At 47.8% G+C, this 23,304-nt stretch overlaps 1 protein-coding gene across 1 annotated transcript in view; it reads left to right on the forward strand.

Moving 5' to 3' along the window:
• Nucleotides 1-23,304, forward strand: part of LOC147115735 (putative cation-transporting ATPase 13A4) — a 124,288-nt gene that overhangs the window by 39,849 nt on the left and 61,135 nt on the right. Inside the window, exons 12-15 of the mRNA XM_085990857.1 lie at nt 6,101-6,162; nt 6,779-6,929; nt 11,222-11,305; nt 12,714-12,870. Coding sequence (XP_085846983.1) covers nt 6,101-6,162; nt 6,779-6,929; nt 11,222-11,305; nt 12,714-12,870 — 454 coding nt within the window. The remainder of the gene's footprint in view (nt 1-6,100; nt 6,163-6,778; nt 6,930-11,221; nt 11,306-12,713; nt 12,871-23,304) is intronic.

Raw genomic sequence — 23,304 nt, forward strand, 5'->3', positions numbered from 1 at the left:
AGGACAGATGAGTAAAATGAGATATAATTTTTCCCCACAATACCATCCCCTGATGGTGTTGATTCTTGCTGTATCATCTAGCAGTATCTGCCTCGGGGATACCTCAATGTTACTTCTACTGCCACGTATATGGTGGTAGTGATAATATGGGATCAATTTGAGGCGGAAGTTGGGGAAAATGGGCTGGAAGACTTAGCCACACCCACTTAACCCCATTTAAATATGGCGGGGCAGGCTCCCAGTGGAACTTAAAGGGGAATGGAGGTAATTTAGAAGGGTAATTCTGGTGCAATGTTAGACTGGCGTGGGTTTTGCCCCTTCTACTCCATTTACTGCCCCAAATCCACCCCAAACTGATTAGTAATTCAGAGGAAAATCTCGCCCTTAGAATCTAGTTTCATATAAGAAGAATAGCCACTGGAATAAGGGAGTAGAGGGCTGGCAAGCAAGCAGTCTCATGTGTTTGTTGTGAAAGGAAAGCCTGGTCATCTGCTTGACCTACATACAACATTAGTCTACCCTCAGCAGTATGTAGTATCAATATGCCAACAGCAGAGGATGCTATTTGCAGTGAATTCTCTCATATTCAATGGTATAAGAAAGCTGAAGGATATGTACCTCAAACTGACAAATCTATTATTTCTGTTCAGTGTCACTGCAAGATATAATTTCCTATACAAAAGAAACATGAGGCAAAGCTAAAATAATTGTATCCAAGAAACTAACCCATTTAAGACACACATTCCCCTTAAATAGATCGACGAGGTCTGATTGCATACAGGGAGCCACATGTATTGGCTATTGTGGTAAACCACTGTTGTTAGTATTGTTGTTCACTGTTAGTACTGTTGTTCACTCTTGCATATTGTTGTACTTGTCTGTGCATGCCTCAGCTGACTCCGCCCCTGGCTCCACCCTCATGGCTGGGTATAAAGGTCGCTGCTCAGAAGCCTCCAGCCCTTTTGGATACCAGGCAACCACAAGAGGCATGCTCTGTTCTTTGGTAATAAAAGCCTGTTTATTACTTTCTCAATCTCCAGTCTTTTGTAGCAATTGATAGTGCATCAATTTTATTACCAAAAGTTAAATGTTGGCTGCGGATGCTGATCAACCGATGGCGCAAAACGCTGAGCAGCAGGCGCTGCTGCGAGCCCTCAGACCAACATGCCTGGACCTAGACCCCCAAGAAGCGGGTTCGTCGACTAAATTCGCACAATGGCTGCGTTGCTTTGAGGCGTATCTGGAAGCCTCGACCGTGACTCTTGATGAAAATAAACTGAAAATCCTGGCCTCGAAGGTGAGCCACCAAGTCTATACTTTAATCCAAGATGCGACGACCTACGCGGCGGCTATCGACCTACTGAAAGGGCAGTATGCACGCCCGGTTAACACGGTCTATGCCAGGCACCTTTTAAGATCTCGCAGACAGCAGCCCGGGGAATCGGTGGAAGCCTTCCTACGGGCACTGCGGGTACTCGGACGCGGCTGCGACTGCAAGGAAGTATCGGCCGCGGCACATGCGGAGGGATTGATACGAGACGCTTTTGTTGCGGGTCTAAGGTCCGACTACTCCCGGCAGAGGCTGCTGGAGAAGGGTGAAATAGACCTGACAAAGGCAGTGTCCCTCGCGCTCTCGCTCGACGCGGCCCACAGAAATATGGACGCTTTCTCCCCTCATCGCCCCGCGCCGTGGACGCCGCAATCTTGGGCCATGGGACCGCCACCTCCGACTGCTGCAGCGATGTCCAAGGCACAAAAATGCTATTTTTGTGGCCAAGCTAAACACCCTAGAGCACGCTGCCCCGCGAAGAATGCTACCTGCTCCGGCTGCGGGAAGAAAGGTCACTACGTTAGCGCCTGCAAAGGGAAGACCGCTAACGCCAGCAGCGCTGCGTGCGAACCGTGGGCGCAGCCATCTTGTCCGCCATCTTGGGCTCCCCCAGCCGCGTGGGGATCGGGACCGTGGGCGCCGCCATTTTGTCCGCCATCTTGGACGCCTCCGACTTCAACCACGGGGGAGCCGGACTCAACCACCGCCTCATCTGACGACCACATCGACTCGCTCGACCATACGCTGGCCTCCGTGACGCTGGACCAATCTCTCCCTCATCAACTGTCCAGGTCCATGATGGATATTACGGTAAACGGCCGCGCCACTACCTGCCTTTTTGACAGCGGGAGCACGGAGAGCTTTATCCACCCCGACACGGTGCGCAGTTACTCTCTCCCGGTCCTGCCGACGCGCCATCGGATCTCTTTGGCTTCCAAAGCCCAGTCAGCGGACGTCGGTGGCTACTGTGTAGTGACCCTTTCAGTAAGGGGCACAGAATACAAAAATTTTAAACTTCTGGTCCTGCCCCATCTCTGCGCTGCCGTTCTACTGGGGTTGGATTTTCAGTGCCACCTTAAGAGTGTCACATTAGCGTATGACGGACCCCTCCCCCCACTCACAGTCTGCAGCCAGCAGCTTTTAAATCGCCCGCCGTGCACCATTTGCAGCCTCTCCACCCTTAAAGTCCCCCCCCCCTCCTTGTTCGCTAACCTCACCCGCGACTGTAAGCCCATCGCTACCAAAAGCAGGCGTTACAGTGTTGGGGATAGGAGCTTCATTAAATCCGAGGTAGCGAGACTCCTGAAGGAAGGGATTATTGAAAGTAGCACCAGCCCATGGCGAGCACAAGTGGTGGTAGTGAAGACTGGCGAAAAACAGCGCCTAGTTATTGACTACAGCCAGACGATCAATCGCTACACCCAACTAGATGCATACCCACTCCCCCGCATATCTGACATGGTCAATCAGATAGCACAATACCGGGTGTTCTCGACGATTGATCTGAAGTCGGCATACCACCAGCTCCCCATCAGGGCTGAGGACCGCCAGTACACAGCTTTTAAGCTGACGGTCGGCTCTATCACTTTCTCAGAGTTCCCTTCGGCGTCACCAACGGAGTTTCTGTCTTCCAACGGGAGATGGACCGGATGGTTGACCAGAACGCGCTCCAGGCCACTTTCCCATATCTAGACAACGTCACCATCTGCGGCCACGACCAGCAGGACCACGACGTTAATCTAGAGAAATTCCTCCGGACGGCCCAGCGGCTGAATCTCACATACAACAAAGACAAATGTATGTTTCGTACTACGCGCCTCGCTATTCTTGGCTGCGTAGTGGAGAACGGAGTCATCGGCCCAGACCCCGATAGAATGCGCCCCCTTATGGAGCTCCCCCTCCCCCACTGCCAGAAAGCACTGAAGAGATGCCTGGGGTTTTTCTCTTACTATGCTCAGTGGGTGCCCAACTATGCGGATAAAGCCCGACCCCTCATCAAGTCCGCCTCCTTCCCCCTGACAGCAGAGGCCTGTGCAGCCTTCACTCTCATAAAAGGAGACATTGCGAAGGCCACAATGCATGCTGTGGATGAGTCCCTTCCTTTTCAAGTGGAGAGCGACGCATCCGACTTTGCCCTAGCTGCAACCCTTAACCAGGCGGGGAGACCCGTGGCCTTTTTCTCAAGGACCCTCCAGGGCCCCGAGATTCGACACTCCTCTGTCGAAAAGGAGGCCCAGGCCATTGTGGAAGCCGTGCGACATTGGCGGCATTACCTGGCCGGAAAACGATTTACCCTGCTCACTGACCAGCGTTCAGTGGCTTTTATGTTTCATAATAAGCAGCGGGGCAAAATCAAGAATGACAAGATCTTAAGGTGGAGAATCGAACTCTCCACCTACAATTACGATATCTTGTACCGGCCCGGGAAACTCAATGAGCCCCCAGATGCCCTATCACGTGGTACGTGCGCCAACGCGCAGGTTGATAGGCTACAGACCCTCCACAATGACCTCTGCCACCCGGGGGTCACCAGGTTCTTCCATTTTATCAAATCCCGTAACCTGCCCTACTCCATCGAGGAGGTCAGGACCATGACCAGGAACTGCCAGATCTGTGCCGAGTGCAAGCCGCATTTTTATAGGCCAGACAGAGCGAGCCTGATCAAAGCCACGCGCCCCTTCGAGCGGCTGAGCATCGATTTTAAAGGGCCCCTCCCCTCCTCTGACCGCAATGTGTACTTCCTCAATATAATTGATGAGTACTCCCGTTTCCCGTTTGCCATCCCTTGCTCGGACATGACCAGTACCACGGTCATTAAATGTCTGAATGACCTCTTCGCCTTGTTCGGTTTCCCTAGCTATATCCATAGCGACAGGGGCTCATCTTTTATGAGCGACGAACTTCGGCAGTACCTGCTCGCGAGAGGCATTGCTACAAGCAGGACCACCAGCTACAACCCCCGGGGTAACGGCCAGGTGGAAAGGGAGAATGCGACAGTCTGGAAGGCAGTCCTTTTAAACTTAAAATCTAAGGGCCTTCCGACCTCCCGCTGGCAGGAGGTCCTCCCTGCGGCGCTCCATTCCATTCGGTCGCTGCTCTGTACACCCACCAATGCCACTCCTCACGAGAGAATGTTCTCCTTCCCCAGGAAGTCCACGTCGGGGATTTCGCTACCAACATGGCTGACTTCTCCAGGTCCCGTCCTACTGCGGAAGCACGTGAGGACCCATAAGGCGGACCCCCTGGTCGAGAGGGTGAGCCTCCTCCACGCCAACCCGCAGTATGCTTACGTGGTGTACCCGGACGGGCGGGAGGACACAGTCTCCATTCGAGACCTCGCACCTGCAGGTGCTCCTGAAACACCCTCTTCGCCACCCACCGCTACTCCTGCCTACCCCCAGGACACAGTCCCCGCACGAGACCTCGCACCTTCGGGTGCCTCTGAGAGACCACCATTGCTACCTCCCATTACCCATGCTCTGACCCCTGTAGACGGCATGCAGCAGCCCCAGGGTCCGCCACCTGCTACACCTCCTCTGAACGAGACACCGGGTTCACCGTTGGATGCTGCACCATCACCGCCGCTGCTGCGACGCTCAGGACGGCTTACAAGGCCTCCTGATAGACTTCAGTACACGAATTTTTAGTGCACTTCACCCCGCCGGACTCAATTCTAAACAAGGGGTGAATGTGGTAAACCACTGTTGTTAGTATTGTTGTTCACTGTTAGTACTGTTGTTCACTCTTGCATATTGTTGTACTTGTCTGTGCATGCCTCAGCTGACTCCGCCCCTGGCTCCACCCTCATGGCTGGGTATAAAGGTCGCTGCTCAGAAGCCTCCAGCCCTTTTGGATACCAGGCAACCACAAGAGGCATGCTCTGTTCTTTGGTAATAAAAGCCTGTTTATTACTTTCTCAATCTCCAGTCTTTTGTAGCAATTGATAGTGCATCAGCTATCTACACCAACTTTGTGACAGACTAAAGGGTACCTAATGAAAGATGTCCCAGACAGCTGGCTGAATCCATTTTGATTCAGATTTACTTTATCTGGAATCATACAAAATAAAGACAAAATAAATTGTGTTCATTGCAACTGCTTTATTCTCATGTCTACTCTTCTTGCTAAAATATAATGAATGAAGTAAAATATACTGGAAAAAGTTAGGGATGTAACAGGTTTTAAGCAGGTGCAGAAGTAGGGAAAGGGAGGGGGGAGGGGAAGAAGGAACAAAAGGGACAGTCCTTTTGTTCCTTCCTTCCCCCCCCCCTTTCCCTGCCTCTGCACTGCTTAAAACCTGTTACATCCCTAACTTTTTCCAGTTCTGACGAAGGGTCACAGACCTGAAATGTTAACTCTGTTTCTCTCTCCATGGATACTGCCTGGCCTGCTGAGTGTTTCCAGCATTTTCTGTTGTTATTTCAGATTTCCAGCATCCGCAGTATTTTGCTATTGAAGTAAAATATGCCCCTGATTGATGGTAAATATTATAGAAAACCAATAAATTCTCAATCATTTTGCTTTTAATGTTTAGTATAGCGTACAAACACTTAACATGTTCATCTGAAATTCATCTCTCCACTATTTCAAATAAATTGGTAAATGTTTGTACTAAAATAGCAGAGAGAGGAATCTCAGTCAAAGATGTTAAGCATTAGTAACCCAAAACATCATTCAGGACCTAATATTTTTTGTGCTGTGAGCAACATATTGCTTTATGCTGTTCTGTTCTCTTCACCAGATTTATTTACTATTTTGTGCTTTATGTAGACTGGAACTCTGACTGAAGATGGACTGGATTTGTGGGGCTTAGCATCAACTAAAGGGAAAGGGTATGTTCCCTTGAAATTATAGAACCAGAAACTTTTACAATGTTTAATAGATAAAGATGCACAGAATAAGAGAATCATAGCAATAAGTTGCTAAATACATATTAGATCTTCTCAATGAGATTGTCTTTAGCACCCACACATTAACTTTTGCGGGAGGTTGGTTTCTCTAATGGCCATCGGCTATAAGCAAACTGTTATCTCAGAAGTCATAGTACAACAGGGATCTTTATAGTGAGGGACTTGTATGTTTTAGCTACATTGGTCGATATCTTTGGCAAATGCAGTTATCTAGCCAGTTAGTGATTAAATTGTTGGACCTCTTGTCTTGCCATTTTTTAAACACACAAGTTAAATGATCTAAATCTTTCTACTGACACATCAATTTTAAACAAATTAAACAGTTCCTGCTTCAGGATATCTTTCAGAAATATTTTCATCTTCTAAAATATTTAAATGGCAATTTCTGTCATTAATAATACTTTTGATGTTTCATTGTGGTTTTAGCATACCTATGAAAAATGACAACAGTTTTAAATTGTTAAGAATAGAGTTACAAAAAATAGCACAGATTTATGACTGATCTTGTGTTTCTAATAAGACATTTCCAAATGTCCAGTTTACAGAATATATTCAAGTTTAGCAGTGGAGATATGTTACCGTGGGGGCCATTCTTTGGTGCTATGGCCAGTTGTCACTCACTGATCCTTTTAGACAACACTCTTCAAGGTGACCCACTGGACTTAAAAATGTTTGAGACCACTCGCTGGGTAAGAGACAGACTGCATGTTTTAAAGGAGTTGTATGCTTTCATTTGGACGAACTAAGACCCAAATTTATCGCTTCCCTGCAATGCTTACTGTTACCATTTTCCAAAAACAGGAACTATTTTTTTAAATCTATTTATTTCTATCTCTGTATCCTCCTCCAACCCTACAACCTCATCCCCCGAACTCCTGTTCCTCTGACCTCTTGTACATACCGCCCTACCTTCAGCTATCTCGGAATTCCCTCCCTAAACCCCTTCTCCTCCTTTAAGATTGTCCTTAAAACTAACCTCTTTGACCAAGCTTTTGGTCTCTCCTCCTAATATTTATTTCTCCCCTCCTAATATCTCAGCATCTATTTTTTGATTAAACGTCTGTGAAATGCTTTAGGATGTTTTTCTACACTAAAGGTGCTATATAAATGTAAATTGTTGCTATTGTCATTGTTTCAGCATTGCGTTGTGTGGATTGCAAAGTAATTGTCCCAGGGAGCTTGAAATGACTCAGGACATGCTGACAATCTAAACATTTCTTTGACATCTCGGGAGTAATTTTAACCTAACCTGCTCGGGGGAAAACTGACGGGATGGAATCGGTTTTACACGCTGGTTGAAGTTAACTTCTGTTGAAGGCAACAGGAAGCAATATTGAACGGGGTGTAAAACAGGTGGCTGATGTGACCCCCACCCCAGCCCCCCCACTCCCCATCCTCATGTTAACATTGTCTTCTTTTGAATTTAAGCCTTCTTTTTTAGTCTGTTCACGTCCAAGTGCAAATCCTTCCCTTGTTGGGAGGACGTGCTGATAGACAATTGATAGAGTTCAAGTTGTCGAGGAATCTGACATGAACCTGCTCTGTGTGTGACACTCAGCCTCCACAAAATATCCCCCAGTGAATACAGTGAATATACTTGTTGTTGGTAAAACAATGTTAGTATGAAATTGCAGCGAGCAAAAAGAAACCTAATATGGATTTTGTAGCTGAGAGTATGCTGTACTGCTGGAGCTGCTGTCTTTTAGCTGAGACAGTAAACTAAGAAAGAAAAGAAAGACTTGCATTTATATAGCGCCTTTCATGACCACCGGATGTCTCAAGGCACTTTACAGTCAATGAAGTACTTTTTGAAGTGTCATCGCTGTTGTAATGTCGGAAACGGGGTGAGGTTGGAAGATGTGGAGGTTGATTTTCCTGATTGAAGGGTCAGGAGACATCTACCCTTGGCTGAACAGTGCTTCCGATCTCACAGCATTTAAAAGAATCACACCTATGTGCAGACCCTGCTGACAGTCTCCCACTGCGTGCAGGAGGCCTGTATTCAAATGGCCATTCAGAATAATGCACCAATATAATACAATGCACAGAAGATCCATTGCACATACTGCACCGCTCAATAATAGGGGAGAAACTTAACATATTACTGCATAACATCTCCATGTATTTTATCATGATGATACGCACCATTCATTCTGTATTTCAAAGCCTGCCAGATATTAAAGGAAATATTTGAAATATATTGACTTAAGTATTTTAGGAGAGTAAAGTCTGGTGCAAATGCAAGATATAGTACTAGAAGCACGCTCCATTTTAAAATTCGGTACGTGTAGTGTTACTTCAATTCATTGGATCCTAATAACTGGCTGAATTGGTGTTTTCAGCTGACTGCTGGTAATGTGTTAAACCTACATTGGAATATGCAAACTGGTGTTAATCTTGTCTAAAATAGCCTTAATGCCTGGACTTCCATTTTCCTCAGGGCAGTAAGTCAGCATAAAAATTACCGATACTCAGGCTATAAACTCCTTGAAGTGTAGTCACTGTTTGCCTGTCCCAGTGGGTCAGGTGAATATTACAGATCCCACAGCACTTCTTCTTCTTAGGCAGTCCCTTGGAACCGAGGATGACTTGCTTCCACATTAAAAATGAGTTCGCAGGTGACTGATTAGTCCAATGTGGGACCTACAGTCTCTGTCACAGGTGGGGCAGACGGTGGTTTAATGGGCAGGTGGGTGGGGTGCTTGGGTTGACGTGCGCTCCTTGCGCTGCCTGCGCTTGGCTTCCGCTTGCTCCCAGTGAAGAGACTCAAGGAGTTCGGCGCCTTCCCGGATGCTTCTCCTCCACTTTGTGCGGTCTTGGGCCAGGGATTCCCAGGTGTCGGTGGGGATGTTACACTTTTTCAAGGAGGCTTTGAGGGTGTCCTTGAAGCATTTCCTCTGCCCACCTGGGGCTCTCTTGCCGTGCCGGAGCTCCGAGTAGAGCGCTTGTTTTGGGAGTCTCGTATCGGGCATGCGGACAATGTGACCCGTCCATCGGAGCTGATCGAGCGTGGTCAAAGCTTCGATGCTGGCGATGTTGGCCTGAGCAAGAACACTGACGTTGGTGCGCCTATCCTGCCAATGGATTTGCAGGATCTTGCGGAGGCAGCGTTGGTGGTACCTCTCCAGTGCTTTGAGGTGCCTGCTGTATATGGTCCATGTCTCTGAGGCATACAGCAGGACGGGTATCATTGCTGCTCTGTAGACCATGAGCTTAGTGCCAGGTTTGAGGTCCCGGTCTTGAAACACTCTCTTCCTCAGGCGACCGAAGGCTGCACTGGCACACTGAAGGCGGTGTTGGACTTTGTCGTCGACGTCTGCCCTTGTCGACAGTTGGCTCCCAAAGTATGGAAAGTGGTCCACGTTTTCCAAGGCCTTGTCGTGGGTTTTGATAATTGGGGGGTAGTACTGTGTGGTGGGGGCAGGTTGGTAGAGGACCTTTGTCTTACGAATGTTTAGTGTAACGCCCATGCTCTCATACGCTTCAGTGAAGGTGTTGACAATGGTTTGGAGTTCGACCTCCGAGTGAGCGCAGACGCAAGCATCGTCTGCATACTGTAATTCGATGACAGAGGATGGGACGACCTTAGATCTGGACTGGAGGCGACAGAGTTTGAACAGTTTCCCGTTTGTTCTGTAAATTAGCTCCACTCCAGCGGGGAGCTTACTGAGGGTTTACTGAGGTTTTGAAGAAAAGCAGAGCGTTCTCCCAGTGTCCTGATGAACATTGTCCTACTCAACCAACATCATCAAAGGCAGAATAACTGGTTTGCTGTTTGTGAAACTTTGTTGTGTGCAAGTTGGCTATTGCGTCTGCCTACAGAGCCTCAGTGACTACGCTTCCAGAGTAATGAATTGGTTGTGAAGCACTTTGGGATGTCCTGAGCATGTAAAGGTTGCTCTGTAAATACAAGGGGCTAGATTTTCGGGGAGCCGTCAGGCGGGGTTTCAGGCATGTGGGGGGGGAAATCCTGAATTTGGGGGTCCCGACACCTTCCCGCCCAAAACCCCGCCCCACGTAAGTTTCAGGGGCGGCGGGTACCCGCCCCGCACTGGGACCCGCTGAAACCAGGCGGGAAGGGATTAGTGCCAATTAATTGCCTGTTAACAGGTAGTTAACGGGCAGTTTTTAGCCTAATCCCTATTTTGAGGGGTTTCGTGTGGGTTTCCCGATGGCTCCAAACCACGCCAGGTAGAGCAGGTGGGCCGTCGGGTTGAAGGAGTTGGAGGGGTCATGATGTCGGCACTCAGGTGAGTGATGGGTGCATGAGTGTAAAGGTAAGTTGGTGTGTCTAAAGTGTGTAAAGAACTTTTACTTACCTGTACTTACCTTAACAGCCTTTCTTCCTGTAGCCGTCGGGAGAGCATCACTCAGCCGGAACTGAAAGCTGAACAGCTGCAATCTGTCAAAAGTGACAGCCTTCAGCTTTGCGTGCCGGTGAGAGTTCTAACTGAGTCTGTGCAGAATGACTCAGCTTAGAACTCAGAGTGTCAGTGTTTCACAGCTTCAAACAGCTGTGAGACACTGATATTTCATCTGTCAAGAACTCTTGACAGATGAAATTTCAGTCTGTGACGTCCCCTGTTGCCGGGTGGCCCTTAATTGGCCTGCTGAGCCCACTGGGCGGGCTCAACAAGGTCAATCAAGGGAAAATCACGTGGATTGGCCAGACGTCGAAGTAGGCGGGTCAAAAACCCGAAAGGGGAAGTCCCGCCTTCTTCCCGACAGGTTCGGCAAAATCTACCCCAAGTTCTTTCTTTCGTCCCACCTTATATGCTTTGAATCTGTCAGTTTAGTAGTTGTGTTAATATTGCCATACTTGTTACAGGTATTCAGGAGGCCATTGTCCAAATGTATTCAGACTGGCAATGGATCTTTTGCCCACAATGGAGATGTATACAATTATATTAAAATATATTTCAATTTGAAGCAAATTAAAAATACAATTAAACTATAATGTTCTTTTTTGAACCCATGACAGGAGTTAAAAGAAAATACAATCTTAAAGCAGCAAAATGAGGAAGCACATTCATTTATTGTCAAGCCAGGACCTAGAGCTAATAAGGTACTTGATATGAATTTTGACAATCCGTATTTTGCCTCAAAACCAAGAATGTTCAGTTTATCAGAAAACACTTGCTTTACCCTCAAGGATGGGAAACTATAGTTATGAGGAGAGATTTGAGATAATGGGACTACTTCCACTGGAACAGAGATGGGTCAGAGAAGATTTAATAGAGATTTTTTAAAGGGATCATAACGAGTTTTGATCGTGTATTTGGTGGACTATTTCTTCTCGTCGGGGACTCGATGATGAGGAGCCATCAATTTAAATTTATCACTGAGAGAATGAGGAGAGAGATTAGAAGAAATTTCCTGACACAGCGGGTTGTTGGAGAATGGAATGCTTTGCCACAGGGAATAGTTGAAGTATCTTCCAGGGGAAAATTAATAAATGTTTGAAGCAGAAGATACAAGGCTATATGGAGAGAGCGGGGTAGTGGGATTAGCTTTGAATTTCTCTAACACAGGCACAATATGCTGAATGGCCTCTTGTGCTGTAAATGCCTATGGGCTGGATTTTGCCAGCCCTGGGGAGGCGAGTTTGGAGGCGGGACTGCCAGGAAAATGGCAGAATTTGGGGGTGGGTGCCCCCAACCCGCCACCGTGCCATCTTGCCAGGAGGCGGGAAGCCGTCCCGCGCCGGGTCCCGTCTCCTTGGAGGCGGGAAGGGGATTAGTGCCACTAACAGGTAGTTAACAGGCAGATAAGAGGATTAACCCCATTTTATGCACAAAAGTGCGGGATTCCCGAAGGCGCCGAACCCCGCCAGGGTCATCGAGGCGACTAGTGGGTCTGCGGGGTCCAAAAGTGCACTGTGAAGGTGAGTGATGGGTGCAAGTGTGGAAAGGTGATTATGTGAGGTAAGTGGAAAGTGTTAGAAAAAGTGTACTTACGTTTGTTTCTTCCTGCAGGCTTCAATCGTTGGGTATGCAGAGAGTCTCGCACCTCCGCGGCAGAGATGATAGATGGCCATTGCATTCTCCAATGCAACAACCATCTAATTTCTGCAAAAGAAAGAGGTTTGACGAGGTCTTGAATTCAAGAACTCATCAAACTACAGAGAATGTCAGTGTTTGACAGCTTCACAGAGCTGTTAAACGATGATGATTCATTTGACAGATGAAACATCATACATTGACCTTCTCTGTAACTGGCTTTCCCTTAATTGGCCTGCTAAGCCCGCTGGGTGGGCTTAACAAGGTCAATCAAGGGAAAATAGTGTGGGTTGGCCAAAAGTTGATGGAGGTGGGACTGAAATCCGACAAGTGGGAGTCCCACCTCCAAAAGCTCCCAATGGCAAAATCCAGCCCATGTTTTTGACAGCAGTAAAGTAACAGTACCCAAAAATGTATTACAGAGTAATTCACGTATTAAATTCCTTAACAGGGCAATGTTATTATATATTACAGGTATCAAAGGAAGGAATTATAGTCCTGAAGCAATACCCATTCTCATCAGCACTACAGAGAATGTCAGTTGTAACCCAAGTGATTGGAAAAGAAAAACTCACTGTCTACCTTAAGGGAGCACCAGAGATGGTTATTCGTCTTTGTAAACCTGAAACAGGTTTGAATGGTCATCCATGAAAATGAAAGCACTAGATGAATCATTTATTAATATTATGATGTGTTCCTGAAATTTTTTTTATAGTACGTGAAATCCATGATACAAATTGAAAGCACAAACAGGATTTGTTGCAGGACAGATATAAATCAACTAATAGCTCTCCTAAATAACAACAGAAAATGGTGGAAATACTCAGCAGGCCAGGCAGTATCCGTGGAGAGAGAAACAGAGTTAACGTTTCAGGTCTGGGACCCTTCATCAGAACTGGAAAAAGCTGGAAATGTAACAGATATTAAGCAGGTGCAGAGACAGGGGATGGGTGTGGGGGGGGGGGGGTTTAGGAGGGGAGGAAGGAATTGAAAGAACATACTGTGAAAATGTTGCAAATGGGAATGGCAAAATCATACTGCATGAAAAATGGGGGCAGGGATAATTATCTGAAATTGTTGAACTTGATGTTGAGTCCAGAAGGCTGTAAAGTGCCTAATCGAAAGATGAGGTGCTGTTCCTCGAGCTTACATTGAGCTTCATTGGAACAATGTAATAGGCCGAGGACAGAGAGATCAGAGTGGGAGTGAAGCGGAGAATTAAAGTGACAGGCGACCGGAAGCTCAGGGTCACCCTTACGGACTGAACGGAGGTGTTCCGCAAAGCGGTCGCCCAATCTGCGTTTGGTCTCCCCAATGTAGAGGAGACCGCATCGTGAGCAGCGAATACAGTATATTAAATTGCAAGAAGTACAAGTAAATCGTTGTTTCACCTGGAAGGGGTGTTTGGGGCCCTGGACAGTGGGAACGGAGGAGGTAAAAGGGCATGTGTTGCATCTCCTGCGTTTGCACGGGAAGGTGCCAGGTGAAGGAGAAGATTTCCAGCATCCGCAGTATTTTGCTATTATAATAGCTCTCCTATCCTAGCGAGCAGGATATCAGAGCACCGGTCTCTGAATACTGGGCTGACATCCAGCGGGGTACTCGGGTTCGATGAGAGTGGAGTGGCGACCCACACATCGGATCTAGCCGGTCCTCCTGGTATGGGGTTGTGAATCAGGATAATGGCCTAGCCACATAAAAAGGGTCTTTGTCATTGAAAAAGCCTGCTGAATTTAAAAGCAGTGGAAGAAACAAGTTACCTCATGTGCTGTTAGGCACAGAAGAGAAAGAAGACGAAGAAGTAGCTCTCCTGTGGCATTTCTCACAGATAGTCTGGGGCTTGGAGCATGCTTTCTGATGTTTAACACGGTCATGCTGCTGCCTAAAAATGAGAGCATTTTGCGGACCGCAAAACAGAAAATTTGCTAAAGCAATATTACAGACTTCAGGTAAAAATATTGGACCTGAAATTGCGGTTGGAGGCTTCCCGCGGGTGAATGACTCTGAACTGCAAGTAAAATCTGTACTTACCTGAAGCCCCGGACCAACGAAGACTCACGTTCCTGGGCCTCTACGCGTAGGCCTGTACAAAGGCCCACGTATCCCGGGGCGCATGCGGATCGCAAGCGTCCCTGGGATCACGTGGGCCAGCCCAACCAATCACAAAGGGAGATTCCCATTAGGCTTATGGGGATTCCATTTATGTACGGAATCTCCATAAGCATAATAGGAATCACATAAAAAATACATTTTCACATAACCTAAATAAAAATAAATCATCACGTTTAAAATTAATTAAAATGCAATTTAATTAAACATTTAAAGAAAAATTTAATTTTTAGAAAAATAAATTTAAACATTTTTAAAAGGGCCAAAAATAACCTAAACTAATTTTAAAGGTTTTTGAATGTTTAAATGATTTTACAATTTTTATTTTAATACTTACTTGAACCCTTATGCTCATAAAAGAAGGCCTTATGCCTGCTTTTAACAGGCATAAGAGTTCCGTGGGCATTCGCTGGGCAGTAGTTGGGAATAGCCCAACTCTGCACCAGTGAATTTCCATTTCCTTCAGATACATGGGGCTCGATTTTGCCAGGCCCGAGGAGGCGGGATTGGAGGCGTGTGAGGTGTTAAATCGCAAAAAATGGCAGGCGGCTCCGATCCTGCCTCCAGCCTGTCTCCGAGCAATTTTCCCAGAATCAGGGTTTCAGACCCCGTTTCCATCCCGTTTCCAAGAGGCGGGATAGGCCCTTAAAGCCCTTAACACCCAGTTAAGTGCCTCTATAATCAAATTTTGAGATTTCTGAATTCAACACTTTTCCCTCGTGCTGCACGTCTCCTCTGGAACACGCCAGAACGTTGTTGTCTCAGGTCTGGGGGAACTTTTAGCGGCCTACTCATTGTTGTGGAAGTTTGGAGCCTGAGACCCATCTCCAGTGTGGCCTCCTGGGAAACCCCTCTCCCCACCTTGACTGAGCGCTTCCTCAACTGAGGTATATGCCAGAAGAATGGAAACCATTTATTTCCTTTCCTCCTGGACATCAGATTTGGACGAAGGCCAGCTGCAGCAGCAGCAGAACCCTGAACAACAGCAGGAGCAACAACAGGAGCGCCAACCTGCTGCTCATCCACCTGAAGCTGCACAGGCAAGAAGGTGCCAGCGCATGGAAGCACGTCGCCGTGGGAGATACCCCCAAAACAGGGTTTACAGACAGAGGATGAGCTACCTCAACATGACTGAGCAGCAGTGCCAAAGGAGGTTCAGACTTTCGCGAGAGGTACTGGGTGACATCTGCGCAATGCTGCAGCAAGACCTGGAGCCCAGAGGAGCAGGTGGAAACCCCTTACCAGTGGCCGTCAAAGTCACCACCGCACTCAACTTTTTTGCCTCAGGCTCATTCCAGGGATCAGCTGCAGACAGCAGCGGCATCCCCCAGGCGGCCACACACACTTGTATCATGCAGGTAACTGATGCCCTCTTTGCAATCGCGCACAATTACATCAACTTCTCCAAGGATCAAGCAAGTGTAAGCGCATGTGTGTGTTTGGATTTGCTGATCTGGCAGGCTTTCCAAGGGTGCAGGGCTTCGTTGACTGCACACATGTGGCCCTTAAGGCACCCCATCACAATCCAGGTAATTTTGTCAACCGCAAGGGCTTCCACTCCCTTAACGTGCAGCTGTTGTGTGACCACAAGAAGGAAATTTTGCATGTTTGCGCCAAGTACCCTGGCAGTTGCCATGACTCCTTCATCCTGCACCAGTCTAGTGTGCCTCCGCTCTTCAGTCTGCCAGACCAACTTTTCGGATGGCTACTTGGAGACAAGGGCTATCCCCTGAAGACGTGGCTAATGACGCCGTTGAGGAGCCCATCCAACGAAGCTGAGGAGTGCTACAACTCCAGCCACATTTCCACCAGATCCATAATCGAGCAAACCATCGGCTTGCTGAAGATGCGCTTCAGATGCCTTGATAGATCAGGTGGAGCCCTGCAGTACTCAGCAGCCAGGGTCTCCAGAATCATCGTGGTCTGCTGTGCACTTCACAACATGGCACAGCATTGTGGCTTGCAGATGCCTGAGGAACAAATGGCTCATCGCATAGCCTCCTCAGGAGGAGAGCGACAATGAACAGCTTATGGAGGCACATCAACCAGCAGCAGTAGCATGTGAGCATATTGCTGCCCGGGATGCAAGGGACGCACTCATCTTGGCCAGATTTGCTTAGCCTAGACAATCAAACACTTCTGCCTCGCACCTTCTTACCAGAGCATCGACAATGGCCAAGAGCCTACGGATTCCTATCACTCTGACCACCATACTGACAATTGCAAGTCGCCCTAAGCCCTTAATGTGGAAGTCCCATTTGCAAAATGACACAGGCCACAACTTCACCAGTTTGCCATCAGAATTTTTTCTCACAACAAGCAACTGATGACATTTCAAAATTAAACACATTACACCCAAGTGACTACCCTTGTGTCTACTTGTGCATTATCTTCCTCTTACGCGTGCTCCTACGTGGCGCTTCCACTGTGGCTTCAGCAGACGTGGAGGCCCCTTGCTCACTTTCATATTGCTCCTGCCTCGACACCTTTGGTGGGCATCCTCTGGGGTTGCGAGCCTGTGGGGGCTCGGCAACAGTCTGCTGCTCCTGCGGCTGTGCAGGGGCTGAGGCGTCGATCTCAGTTGGGTGAGGATTCTGGTGGGGCTCTGACCGAGGGCTCTGCAGTGGCATGGTCATGTGAGCACTTGGAGAGGAGACCCCACTTCCTTGTTCTCTGCCACCAACATCTCTCTCATGGGTCAGCCCACTTCAGAGCTAGCAAGTGGCTTGACAACACCTTGCTGCACTTCAGGGGGGCCATGAGGACCTGTTTCTGCACTGGAAGTCCTACTCCAGAGGACTTCCGTGAAGGTCTGGTTTCTCTGCTCAATAGCTGACCATCGCTCCTCAAGAGATGTCAGTTTATTCTGAACAATGACCATGTTTTCAAGACCCTGACGACTAAGCTCCTCCATGGGCGTAGCCATCCTCTCCTTTACCATAGCCATCCTCTCCGCTACGGTAGCCAGACTTACCACAGAGGTAGCCATCGTTTCCACGGAGGTTGCCATCCTTTCCGTGGTGATGCGTTCATGCGCCAACGCCTCCACAAAGGCTCTGCTCATGTTCGCTATGGACTCCTCCATTCGCTCCACACTCGCAGCGGCCCTAGAGACAAAACCTGCAGAGACTCCTGCACCTGTTCCTGGAGTTCCAGCACCGCTCTCCTTCTGGATGGACCCGGAGGCACAGGGTCGACATGCAGCGGAGCTGAGCTGGGAGAGTCCTGTACCCTCCGACGAGGACTCTCCGCTGCTGTCCCTGACTCCACCATCTGCTGATGCTCACTTATGAGCTGTGATACACCAGGTGACAACACTACTCTATGTCCCGAAGGTCCCACCGAGGTGTGAGTGTCTGCGCTGGTGCTGGGTGCGCTGAATTCTGCTGACGCTGTGCCCTCAGAGGTTGCAGCTTGCTCTGAGGAGTCTGGCGGCTCAGGCTGTTCCACCTGGACAGTGGGGAGGGGGGGCTCTCGATGGTCCTGTGGGGGAGTAAAGGAAAGAGTTAGACATGAGAGATAAACGTTGCATGCACATTGAATTGTGCAGATGATCATAAGTCAATCTATTAGAGCATCAGAATCAGGATCAGTCACTCACGCAATGTCAATGAGAGAGATGAAAAACTATTCTGTCACCAACTTGCTCTGATGCGCCCGTCTGTCTGTCCCCCACTTGCGTATCCTCCTCCACTCCCACAATCTCCAGGGCCGCCTCTTCCGAAGTGGTGAGCTGGGCTATTGAGGGTGGCCCTCCTTCTTTCCTCACCCTCTCCCTCTTATTGTGGGCTCTTTTCCTGCAATAAGGGCGACAAGTGGAGTTTGAGTGAGAATGAAGGAGTGAGTGTAGAGAATCAATAGCATAGATGCTTAGAAGGACACAATGATGGAGTGAGGTGGCAAGACCAAGGGCCCTCCCTGTGTGTTGTAAGTTGTTTTCATAGCATCACAGTGATAGGGAGTGTGAGGGCTGCATAGTCGAATAATTAAGTGAATGTGAACATACAGAGAGAGGGAATGGGTAAGGGTGCTGGGATGTAAGGGTGAAGTGGGATTTGGAGGAGAAGGTTGACAAAGCAGAGTGCTGATGATGAGAGACAATGGGGACCAGACCAAGGGTCATGGGGATGGAATACTCACTTTTCCTGTGCGGAGAAGGTCATGAAACCTCTTTCGGCGCTGCAGCCAGGTTCTGCTGCACATTGAAATGGCATTCACCTCCTGTGCCACTTGAAGCCACACAGCTTTAGTCTGTTGTGGAGGCTTTTTCCTCCCTGAGGAAGGAAAGAGCACTTGTTAGCTCTTGCTCCCTCCACCAGAGCTTGGAGGGAGGCCTCATCAAATCTGGGTGCACACTTTGGCCTGGTGCTGGACATAGTAGCAGTAGGAATCCCTCAGAAGTATGGTCATAATGTTGTAAGGCTGAAAAAGAACAACAGTTGCTTGCAGGCCTTAACTCCAGCTGCATTGATGATGTCATCGGAGGCGAGTTTCAGTATCAAACGTTTCATTGGGCCAGGGGTTCCCATACACTGGAAATCAAGTGACCAATTAGGGCAAAAGTGCACTTTTGTCCCGCCTCACATCGGAGGAGGGGTCCTGACACGCAGACCACCTGACACACCCTCAGCCTGCCCCCAATGACAAAATCCAGCCCATACCATCTGTCCAGCTGAAACTTGACAGATCACAATTTCTGGGTTTTCACGAATGCGCATCGCACGCGGAAACCCGGAACTTGCAGGACACTTATGACCACGTACGCTGTGCGTACACAGTGATTGGCCCTGGAAAATCTGGGCAGTACATACTTTACTGAAATGAAAGCGACAGGGCCATTTTCTTGTCTCAGAATTGAAGCAGCGGGACTGGAGAGTAACGAGCTTAGTGCTTGCCAAAACCAGAGAGCATGAGCTTAGTGCGTGGCGACATAATGCAGGTTTGACCTTGTGGGATTTTGCAAGGTCAGCCTCATTTTGTATTGACTGTGAACTCCTGATTCAGATTGGGCCTGACGGTAGGAACTTGCTGCCACTGGGGATGCAAATTAGTTATCGCTTCTTAAAGGTTGCACCTGTTATTTAAAGGGGCTCCTTGACAGTTGCTGGGTTAAAAAAAGAACTGGAAATGGTTGCCAATGATGCAGGCCTCCATTTTCAGATGCTGCTTTGAAGGTGCTTCCAAAAGTAGTGCACCTGCTCCACAGAAGAACTACTCGGTTTGGCAGGAGGAAGTGCTTTATGAAGTAGCCAAAGGACACGGGAGCAGATGAGGAAAAAATCTGCCCAGGACGTCTTCCAAGATAAAAGTAGCCAGTAGGTGGGCCAGTTGTGCATGCCACAAAATAAAGTCCTTTCACTCTGCTGAACCATAACTAAGGTAGCTTGCTAAGCCCTCACAGAACAACTCTTTCTATTCTTCACATGCTGGCATACTACATAGTGTGCACTTTATTTCATGCCATTTCAAACTAGAACTGTCAACCTGACAAACGGCTTCAAAAAAGCTGACATGGCCTCAGAAGAGATGGCACCTAAAAAAACAATGTAGAATTGAAAATTGAAATCCAATGGCCTCATTTATGATGTTTGAAAAGAAGTAGTTACAATGGGTGTGCAGTGAGACATAAACGTGTCATGACTTCACCTGCAGCAATGCCAATAATTCTATCAGTTGTATTATAGGGGGAAAAAATGAAATACTTAAAAGTATACATTTTTTTGTGGTGACTTTACTAATTTTTGAATGGAGGAAGTGGGCTCTGATGATGCAAAATTTATTTCTTGGAGCACCTGGTGCATTCCGCTTCTGCAGGAAATATAGATTTTTGTAATATTGTTGTGCATTTTCCAGCATTTTGAAGTATACAGTGATTTAAAAAAAACTATTGTGAGTCACAATTGATACTTGATTTTATACCATCAGAAGGTAATATTCAATGAGTATAATACATAGCCTCAGCTATTTACAATCTATATCAATGACTTAGATGAGGGGACTGAGTGTAATATACCAAGCTTGCTGACGATACAAAGCTAGAAACATAGAAGATAGGAGCAGGAGTAGGCCATTCAGCCCCTCGAGCCTGTTCTACCATTTAATGAGATCATGGCTGATCATCCAAACTCAGTACCCTGTCCCTGCTTTCTCCCCATACCCCTTGATCCCTTTAGCCTTAAGAAATATATCTAACTCCTTTTTGAATATATTTAATGAATTTGCCTCAACTGCCTTCTGTGGTAGAGAATTCCACAGGTTCACCACTCTCTGGGTGAAGAAATTCCTCCTCATGTCAGTCCTAAATGGCTTACCCCTTATCCTGGTTCTGGACTCCCCCGCCATCGGGAACATCCTTCCTGCATCTAGTCTGTCTAGTCCTGTTAGAATTTTATAAGTTTCAATGAGATCCCCTCTCATTCTTCTAAACTCTAGTGAATATAAGCCTAATCGACCCAATCTCTCCTCATACGTCATTCCTGCCATCCCAGGTATCAGTCTGGTGAATCTTCGCTGCACTCTCTCCATGGCAAGAACATCCTTCCTCAGATAAGGTGGGAAAGTAAGCGGTGAGGAGGACATAAAGAGGCTGCAAAGGGATATAGACCAGTTAAGTGATTGAGCAAGAAGGTGGCAGATGGAGTAGAATGTTGGGAAGTGTGAAATTATTCACTTTGGTAGTAGGAAGAATGGAAAGACAGAATATTTTTTTAAAGGTGAGAGACTAGTAAATGTTCGTATTCACAGGGATTTGGATATCCTTGTACACAAATCACAGAAAGTTAACATGCAGGTATAGCAAGCAGTTAGGAAGACCAATGGTATGTTGGCCTTTATTGCAAGGGAGTTTGCAGTATAAGAGTAAGGTCCTCCTCACCGCTTACTTTCCCACCTAGCTTTGTATCGTCAGCAAACTTGGCATATTACACTCAGCTCCTTCATCTAAATCATTGATATAGATTATAAATAGCTGTGACCCATGCACTGATCCTTGCGCACTCCATTAGTTACACCCTGCCATTCTGAAAATGACCCGTTTGTTCCTACTCTCTGTCTTTTGTCCGTTAACCAATTATTAGTTGCTGCAATTATGTAGAGCTTTGGCGAGACCACACCTGGAGTACTGTGCACAGTTTTGGTCTCCTTACCTAAGGAAGGATATACTTGCTGTGATAATAATGATAACTTCCGGGAAGTTATGTGTCACTTCCTGTGAACTGTGAACTATGAACTTTGTACATACGTCACTTCCTGTTGGACTGGTATAAATACTGAACTGCTTAGTATTGTAAGGGGCTTCTACCAGAGGCATGGTGAAGACCTCTCTTGTATATAGTGTGATTATAAGTTGCTTAAAGCTTACTTTAAAGTTACTTGATGTGTGAGACTCCTTTTTTTTACATCACTTGCCCTAGAGGGGGTGCAACGAAGGTTCACGAGATTGATTCCTGGGATGAGAGGCCTGCCTTATGAGGAGCGATTGAGTAGAATGGGTCTATATTTTCTGGAGTTTAGCAGAACGAGAGGTGATCACATTGAAATATATAACATTCTTATCGGGCTTGACAGGGTAGATGCTAGGAGGCTATTTCCCCTGACAGTTGCGTCTTGAACTAGGGGTCATAGTCTCAGGATTATGAGTTCAAGCTGGTTCTGTTTTCTCCCCCCAAGGATTTATGCTCGTGCTTCCCGTCCCTCCACCTCCAGTTCGTTATCTTCCTCTGCCTCACTGCTTCTATGTATTATCCAAAATAAATAAATCTGATCATTCATTTTAGTCTGTACACTTTAGTCCAACTGATGTGCCTCAATAATCCCGAGACTCGATGTTAGCGAAACAAAACAAGGCTTTTATTAACTTAGAAGATAACACGCAGTGGAGAGAGGTATCTTCCCTGGAGGTCTGCAGTACTGGCTGTGAGGCCAGACTGAGCTGGCTTACATAGAGGCCAGGTATGGGTGGAGCCCTACACACAACACATTCCATACATTCCAATACACAATACAATGGTGAGGAGAAACCTGAAACCAACCACAGTCACAGGCAATACAATGGTAAGGGGGAACCTGAAACCAACCACAGTCACAGGCAGTGATGAATGGAATATTTCATCACATTCACCCCTTCTATAGATTTAGTCTGTTCGGGGGTTTGGTAGTCCTCTGCGACCGACGTGGCAGTTGTGGTGTCGTGGGTGTCCCCGGTGGCCTCCTGGGTCTCTGCCGGGGGTGCCACCAGGGTTGTTGAAGGGGTAGTTGGTGGGGGTGCCGTTGGTCGATGTTCTTCCGGGGGTGATGAAAGAGTAGTGGGTGGGTAAGAGTTGCTGTGGTCGTTGTTGCTGCTATTGCCGTGGTTGTTGTCGTTACCGGCTGGGGCGACGTCTTTTATTGACACGGTGTCCTCCCTTCCGTCGGCGTGCCGGACATACGCGTATTGGGGGTTGGCGTGGAGTAGGTGCACTGGCTCCACGAGAGGGTCCGTCTTATGGCCCCTCACATGCCTTCGCACGAATACCGGACCTGGGGTGGAGAGCCATGACGGCATGGATACGCCTGAGGTGGATTTCCGGGGAAAGCTAAACATTCGTTCATGAGGCATGGCATTAGTGGCAGTACACAATAGCGACCGTATCGAATGGAGCACATCTGAGAGGACTTCCTGGCAGCGGGAGATAGGGAGGCCCTTGGTCCTTAGAGCTAGAGTGACTGCTTTCCATACTGTCCCGTTCTCTCGCTCCACTTGACCGTTACCCCGGGGGTTGTAGCTGGTGGTACGGCTCGTGGCGATCCCCCTGGACAGCATGTACTGGCGTAGCTCTTCACTCATGAAGGACGCCCCCCTATCCGTGTGGATGTAGCTCGGCATACCGAACAGGCAGAACAGGCTGTTGAGGCATTTAATGACCATGGCGCTGGTCATGTCTGGGCAGGGGAAGGCGAATGGGAACCGGGAGTATTC

Source organism: Somniosus microcephalus, chromosome 6 (assembly GCF_052327205.1).
Source record: "Somniosus microcephalus isolate GS21.2 chromosome 6, FLI_Smic_1.0, whole genome shotgun sequence".
Lineage (NCBI taxonomy): Eukaryota > Metazoa > Chordata > Chondrichthyes > Squaliformes > Somniosidae > Somniosus > Somniosus microcephalus.